The 7,440-nt window shown below is 39.0% G+C and overlaps 1 protein-coding gene across 1 annotated transcript in view; it reads right to left on the bottom strand.

Annotated features, from left to right (window-relative positions):
* The window catches only part of LOC103929369 (putative ABC transporter C family member 15), a 7,715-nt gene extending 321 nt beyond the window's left edge, over nucleotides 1–7,394 (bottom strand). The window contains exons 1-10 of the mRNA XM_048578553.1: nucleotides 7,081–7,394; nucleotides 3,261–5,602; nucleotides 3,056–3,142; nucleotides 2,242–2,892; nucleotides 1,981–2,145; nucleotides 1,311–1,605; nucleotides 1,001–1,215; nucleotides 490–795; nucleotides 343–406; nucleotides 27–266 (exon numbers count right to left, since the gene is read on the bottom strand). Coding sequence (XP_048434510.1) covers nucleotides 27–266; nucleotides 343–406; nucleotides 490–795; nucleotides 1,001–1,215; nucleotides 1,311–1,605; nucleotides 1,981–2,145; nucleotides 2,242–2,892; nucleotides 3,056–3,142; nucleotides 3,261–5,602; nucleotides 7,081–7,123 — 4,408 coding nt within the window. The 5' untranslated portion in view covers nucleotides 7,124–7,394. The remainder of the gene's footprint in view (nucleotides 1–26; nucleotides 267–342; nucleotides 407–489; nucleotides 796–1,000; nucleotides 1,216–1,310; nucleotides 1,606–1,980; nucleotides 2,146–2,241; nucleotides 2,893–3,055; nucleotides 3,143–3,260; nucleotides 5,603–7,080) is intronic.
* Between the last annotated feature and the right edge of the window lie 46 nt (nucleotides 7,395–7,440).

Here is a 7,440-nt window from a genome sequence, read left to right as displayed (position 1 = left end):
TACGTGTTTGTTGTGTTTATACTTACCATCACTGAGGACCAAAACCAGATCACTATCTATTACTGTGTGGATTCTGTGAGCAATTGTGACAACCGTTCGATCTTTGAATTCTTGGCTGATGACCTTCTGTATCACTCCATCAGTTGCAGAATCAACTGATGCCGTTGCTTCATCCAATACCAGAATTCTGCTTTTCTTCAGCAAGGCTCTTCCAAGACAAACTAACTGCCTTTGCCCCACGCTCCAGTTTTCGCCATTTTCGACCACTGTCATAGCTATGCGTATTAGCAGTTTACTATAGAGAATAAGTTTGGTGTAACAATCAAAAGTAATGAGTCTGACCTGAGGCATCCAACTTCTCTTCCTTCGCACGCACCAGATGACCTAACTGACATTTCTCTAGAGCCTGCAAATTTGGAAATTTACTTTCGTTACATATACAAGTCATCACCTGTATCCTGTTCATGCTTATTTGATCAAAATAATTACCTCCCAAACATCACTGTCGGAATATTGCTCTAGTGGATCGAGGTTCCCTCTAACTGTTCCTTCAAACATTGTTGGGTCTTGGGGAATGATGCTAAGCCTTGATCTTAGGTCATGAAGGCCAATTTTGCAGATGTCGACATCATCAATTATAATGCTTCCTTCTCTAGGTTCAACTACCCTGAAAATGGCTTGTATGAGGGTTGTTTTCCCACTTCCGGTCCTTCCTACAACACCAACTTTGTTCTGTCCGGGGAATGTGCAGTTGATGTTTTTCAGAACAGATGGGAGATGCTCAGCATAGCGAATCTGCACCGCAGTTCAATGCATGCATAAGGATTGTTAAAATACTTTTTATCAGGACAGAAAGTAAGAATGCAGCAGCTAAAGCTGTGTCATTCCTAATTTTTTTTTTTTTTTTTTTTTTGGGTGCAGTATGAGCTACTTGGTGCTGAATTGAAAGCAAATTTTAGAACTTTTTGTGTCCTTGATCTTAAACCTTGTAGAGGCTTACCTGCAGATTTTTGAAACAGATTGTTCCAACTTGTGGCCAGTTGACTGGTGGCCTGCACTCTTCGATTACCATAGGTGCTTCACTTTTTAGTTTTGAGTACTGCAGAATTCTCTCGACTGAGATCATCTTATTTTCTGCGTTGCATATGTTCCATATAACAGAAGCTTGCAAAACATTCAGATTTATTCCATATGTTACCGCCAACCCTGCAATGCCTGCTCGAATGAAATTATACAAAGCAAAATCTCTGTAAGTGATATTTTTATGAGTCATAATAGTGTTGGGGTTTTGGAATGATGATGATACTCACTAGGATTTATAACTCCTTCTGGGAGGGTAACCAACAGAATCAATGAGAAGGCGAAAACAAAGTTGGAGAGCAGATTTAGTCTGAAAGAAAGCCATTCCATTGCTGACACATTATGAAACCATGGCCTGGAATGGTTGTCAATAAGACTGAGATTTGAATCACTGAATCGTTCTTGTTGATCAAAAGCACGGATTGTCGCAGCTCCTGCTAGTGATTCTGCAAAGTGGTGGAGGATCGGAGCTCTTTCTATGCCTGATAAACGTGCCAGTTCTCTTGCTGTTGGTATGTAGTATCGCTGGGTAATAATCATCAATTTTTCAGTCAATTCCCAAACACACACACACGTATGACTCATTTTGATGTAAACCATTCATATCATGTTTTCTTCATCGGTAGCATTTCAAATGAGTTCAGTTTGCTTTTCAAATCATTTTCTTAGTAGTTTATATGCATCACATAATATATTCATGATTTAAAATCTTCATGATTCAAATTTACTGCTGCAATGCTGTAATTATATGCATCACATAATATATTCATGATTAACGTTCTTATTTACATGAGGAACTTGAACTTTGAAATTTTATAGGACTTCTTCCATCCCCTTTTTCTTTTTCAGCGTTCGTATTTATATTGATTATATAAGCTCAATGGAAAATGAAGTTGTTACCTGATACCATATGCAGATTGCAGTTACTGGAATGAAGATGACGAAGACTTCCCATGCTACCTGCGACATCACTGCAATGGTCCCTAAAAGCTGTATTATTGAGAAAGCACACCAACCTAATTTGTTAGCAATTTCCAGATCGAGCACGCTTTGATCAGTAGATGCCTGCAAAATGAAATGAAGGTCCTATCAGGCATGCTCTTCTTTTTATGACACAGATACATATTCAAAATCATGCATATTTTTCAAACTATAACTTACCCGGTTTAAGATTCTTCCAGTTGGAGTTGAATCAAAAAAGGACATTGGTGCTCGGAGCACACTATGTAGCATCGTTGTGAAGAGCTTCTGTGCTGTTGAAAGTCCTGCTATTACAACTAGGGAGGATCGTAATAGCACGCAAAGTGAACTTCCAACGGCAAGTAGTATATAAATAAGTAATACGAAACTCATGTCCATGTGAGGTTCGGTCTCGCTGGTAGGAGGTGAAGCCCATGCCATCCAGTAGTTACTACCTACCTGTAGCGCTTGGAATGATGACTGTGCCAAGATTATAATTGGTACTAGCACCCCACCTTTCACGATGGTCAAATAAGACCAGTAAACTTCTTTACCTATGCTCCCTTTCTCTCTCTCTTCATCTTGTACCAACTTTCCTTCTTTTTCTGTAATCTCTAGAGAGAGACTGTGCTCTGATTCCTGTCGCGTCTGTTGAAGTTCTGCAATTGAAGTGGAGTCTGTGTTCGATTCACTGTCAGGTGTTGGATCTTGAGAAGCTCTACTAGTATTTTCAACTGTGATGATTGACTCTAGAGCTCGGCTATGAGCACCAACTAAAAGCTCAAATCCTATGTTTTGTGCCAGAAGCTCTTCGAATCCTCCAGCTTGTGCGATTTTTCCATCTTGCATTACCTGTTGAAAAACATATCAGTTACTGTGTTGTACAAGTTCCTTACAACTCAGGTTATTTTGGAAGGATATTTGAATTTGGAACTCGTCAGTTGACTTGACCTGAAGGGGAGAGAAGGAAAACAAAATGCCAATAAAATTCCGAGAAATTTAGGTTGTCGCTTACCAGAATGAAGTCTGCTGCTGGAAGAAACTCAACTTGGTGGGTGACATAAAGTATAGTCTTTTCCCTGAGAATTCCCATCATGCAGTCCTACAGCAGTAAAAAAAACTACAAAACTCACTAGGCCGTTGCTTCTAATTAGATGTTCGAACTTTAAGTTCAATCATCATTTTGTTTTTCCTGACACAACAAGTGCAGGAAAACTAACCTCAAAGAGTTGGGTGCCTGTGTGAGCATCAACGGCGCTAAAAGGGTCGTCAAGTAAATATATATCAGCATCCTGGTAAACCGCACGAGCAATCTGTATCCTTTGCTTCTGTCCTCCACTCATATTTATGCCTCTCTCTCCAATTTCTGTTAGATCCCCTGCAGAGAATAGCTCAAAGTCCTTCTCCAAAGCACATGCTTTAACAGTTCTGTCATACTTGGCCTTGTTGTATGCATTTCCAAATAGAATATTGTCCCTGATATTTCCTGTAAGTATCCATGGAGATTGAGGAACATAAGCCTTTGTACCGCTGATTTTCACTGAGCCAGAAACTTTCTGTATTTCTCCAAGAATGCACGACAGCAGGCTGGATTTCCCTGATCCGACAGTCCCACAAATTGCTACTTTCATACCCCTCTTCACTTTTAAGTTTATTGCATCAAGAGTTGTTCTGCTTGAATCAGTATCCCAGCCAAACTTTCCATTCTCTATAACAATTGCAAACTCCATCTGATCTTTCGGAACATGTTCAATGGCATCCTGCTGAATTTCATCTTCCTGGAGATAGGAAGCTACTCTATCTGCCGAAACCTTTCCCTGTGCAATCACGGAGAGTAAGTCAGGCAGATTAAATATAGGGTCTTGTAACATTCTGAAGGTGGCCAATGCTGATAAAACTCTCCCCGCTGTGAGTTCTATTCCCATAAACGTGCACGCCACGAAAGTCACCACAGAGATAAATGTGGGTGATCCCCAGAAGACAAAAGCCCCAATTGCTGACAGTCTCAGTGACTTCCACAGCCAATTGTACTCTATCTTCCTCAAGCTTTCTAACTTGTGTAGGAACTGACTATCCCATGCCTGAAGTTTAATCGTCTTCATGCTTCGAAGAACTTCTGATGTGGCTTTCATCCTGTTGTCCTTTGCTTCCATGATCCTAGTCTGGTATCTTTTCTGCATTGTAGTCATCGGTATGTTGATAAGAAGAACCCCCAAAGTTGCTGCCAATGCAGCAAAAGAACCCATGCCAAGATTCGTATGAAGAATGTAGATTGCTAATGAGATTTGAATAGGCATCATCCATATTATGTTTAAGTACCAGATGAAGTCTGTGATTCTTTGGATATCTACACTCATGTAATTGATGACTTCGCCGCTAGTGTGGCTTTGGCGGGATTTGCTTGACAGAAGTAAGCCCTTTTTGTAAATTTGAGATATAAGTGCAGCTCTAAGCCAAAGGCCTAGCTGTCGAGCCCCAAAAATCCATTGCCTCTGTGCTGTCGTCTCAACCATCTTAGCTCCTAGAAAGGCAAGTGCAAGAATGTAACCGCTCTGCAAGCTTCGTGTGCTCTTCTGACTCAGAAAGGTTACGAAGTCATCAATGAGGTATGGACCAACATATGATGCTCCTGCACTTATTACAGCGAACATTGCGTTAATTGCTGCTTTCTTCCTGATGAATAAATAGATTGTCTTGTAGATTGTTGGGTCTGTGGTTCCATCTCTCTCCTTGATAAATTTTAGTTTCTCGTCAAAAGAGCGTGACAGAAATTCAGCAGAGTCTTTGATATCAACATTTGGGACTTCATCCGGTTCAAGGGGTTTCTTGTATCCAATGACAAACAAGGGATTGAGCCAAGAGAACGTTATGAGTTGGAGAAGAGTGGCTTTTCCATATAGAGATTCTCTCTTTCCTTCAGAATGTTTGTGAGCTTTTCCGTTGAGAAGTGGTTCGGTAACGCCATTTGGGATGGCGAATGTTAGTCCTGTCTTCCCTCGTATTGAAATACCACATAGGCAGGTGGATGCAAGGAGACTTAGGAAGCCAGCATAATCTTGTAACCTAAGCTCGCCATGGTAGGTGAGTCGGAAATGAGTATCAACAGCCACGGAGATAATAGACGAGAAGAAGCTGCAAAGCCACCACGCTCTTAATAGCCAAGGGAACTTGATCGACTTACTATTCGCAATCTGGTATAATGCAACTGATGAAATTGCCCACGATACCACCTGCATGCTCTCCGAAGAAACAGGACGAAACTTATAGTTGCAGTATGTCACCCTTCCATTTAGCAACAGCACAAAAACTACGAAATGAGTGCACATCAGAAGAAGGGAACAAGCCATGCTGGTTTTGTAGGTGGTGCTGAATCGTATGCCAATGCTGCCATACTTCTCTGTGCCTTTGTCTGGGAACTTTGATCTTTGTTTGCAGATTTTACGTACAAAATGTAGTGCCAAGATGCCAAGGAAACCAAGTTGCATACCGATGCTAATGTGCTCGGATAGGCAGGACAAGTTTTGCTGGAGCCATTCTGTCCGAAATTGAAGAAGCCTAAAATCTGTAACACAAAAATATGGTTGTGGTACGTTTCTTTCCAAAAATATTCGGTTAATCATGAGAAACTTGTGAAAATTCGACCTTTTCACACTCTTTTAAAACTACATGTAATGTGATCAATGTAACTTTACAAGCAGAATAAGTATCTGTAAAATTGAACATGTTGTAACTGTTCAAGCTCATCAATGTCGAAAAGTGTTTAACTGATGTTTTATACCAAACATTTTACTAGTCTTTTTTAAATTTGCGTCTCGTTAGGGGACGAAGGAATCCGTTCGTTCTACTAGCTATCTTGTGACAGACTACAAACACTGTACAGTGAATTTGTTACAGCTTACAATCAAGCAGTTCTATAATCAGCAGTGTGTGTGTGTGTTTTTCTATGCCAATATTCTTGAAAAAAAAAAATTGTCATCTGGAAATTATAACAATAATTTAGAAGAGGGCGAAGTTTCGAATCCGAGACACATTTGTAGAAACCCAATACTCTATCCACTAAAATATTAGACTATATGCAATCCCATTAATTGTCCAATTTATGCAGATTTTCACGGAAAAATTAATTGACTATGTTGGCCTTCACCAAGTTAATTATTTGTGAAATTCCCTGTTAGAACAAGTTTGAAGAAAACTGAAGTGCTCTAACTTTGGCGGTATAGTTGAATTTCTAGGCAGGGATTATGCAAATTTTATGTCCTAAATTGCTACATTTTTTTTTTCTTTTTTTTTTTTTACAAACGATATGATAATTGTCTAAATTTTACAAAAAATGCAAGGAGATTTGAACTCAGGTGCAGAGGTTGAAGTACACAGTACGCTACTCGAGCCAATTTGGCTAAACCCAAGTCTTATGTTCTAAGTTTCTATTTAAGAAAGAATGAAACAGATTTAGCAAACTATGATTAATTAGTCAAAACTAATCATAATACTATAACCACAAACCAAAGAGGTCCAGTCAAGTCTTTAAACACAGATTAATGCATGCATACTGCTTGGCTTAGCAAACAAATTGGGGGTACCGTTAAGCTATATATATGGTCACCTATTACCAACTGGTCCAACTCTACAAAAATAGAGAGCCTATCTATAAAAGGCCCTTTGACTAAATAGAAAGAAAAATAAACATTCAGTCTTTTTTAAGATATTATTCCATGAAAAAGAAGAAGAAATTATTAAAGAAAATTAAGAAACCACTTGGCCTTTGGTGAGGGTGACGATTACACCAAGACAACTTAGCAACAAGAAAGACTACAACAACGAGAAGAAGAACAACATCTAGAGATGAACAAAATGATTTTCTTGAGAGAAATCAAATATATAAACTCTCTCTTTCTTCATATATATATATATATATATATATATATATATCATATACAACTACAAACACATATGTATGTGTGTCTGTATCCATGTATACATGTATCTATGAATATTTTCATGCTTTTTGTGCAACTGGTGGAAAACGATATTAAAACTTACTTATAATGGCACTCCGAAAACCGAGTATGTGTTCCCAAGCCATGCTTCTCCAGCTTACAGCTTCTCTCTCTCTCTCTCTCTCTCTCTCTCTCTCTCTCTCTCTCCCCTCTTGCAGTTTAGCCTTAGGATTCTGAGAGTAAGAACATATGAGTGTCCAAAACCAAATTATATAGAAAGTTGGAAGGTTGTGGCAACTGTGTGTGTGTGTGTGTGTGTATATATATATATATATTTATTTATTTATATATCAGAGGAGAGTTTCATTTGAATTTTTGGATCGATCACAACGTACGACAATCAAGTTCTTCAACTTCAAGTGTCTTTCATGGTTCTTATGAACTTGATTGAGAGAGAGAGAGA

Source organism: the organism of the source record quoted next, unplaced genomic scaffold (assembly GCF_019419815.1).
Source record: "Pyrus x bretschneideri cultivar Hongxiangsu unplaced genomic scaffold, Pyrus_bretschneideri_v1 Contig122, whole genome shotgun sequence".
Classification (NCBI taxonomy): domain Eukaryota; kingdom Viridiplantae; phylum Streptophyta; class Magnoliopsida; order Rosales; family Rosaceae; genus Pyrus; species Pyrus x bretschneideri.
The sequence above is the reverse complement of the archived record's forward strand: the minus strand, read 5'-3'. Positions and strand labels throughout refer to the sequence as shown.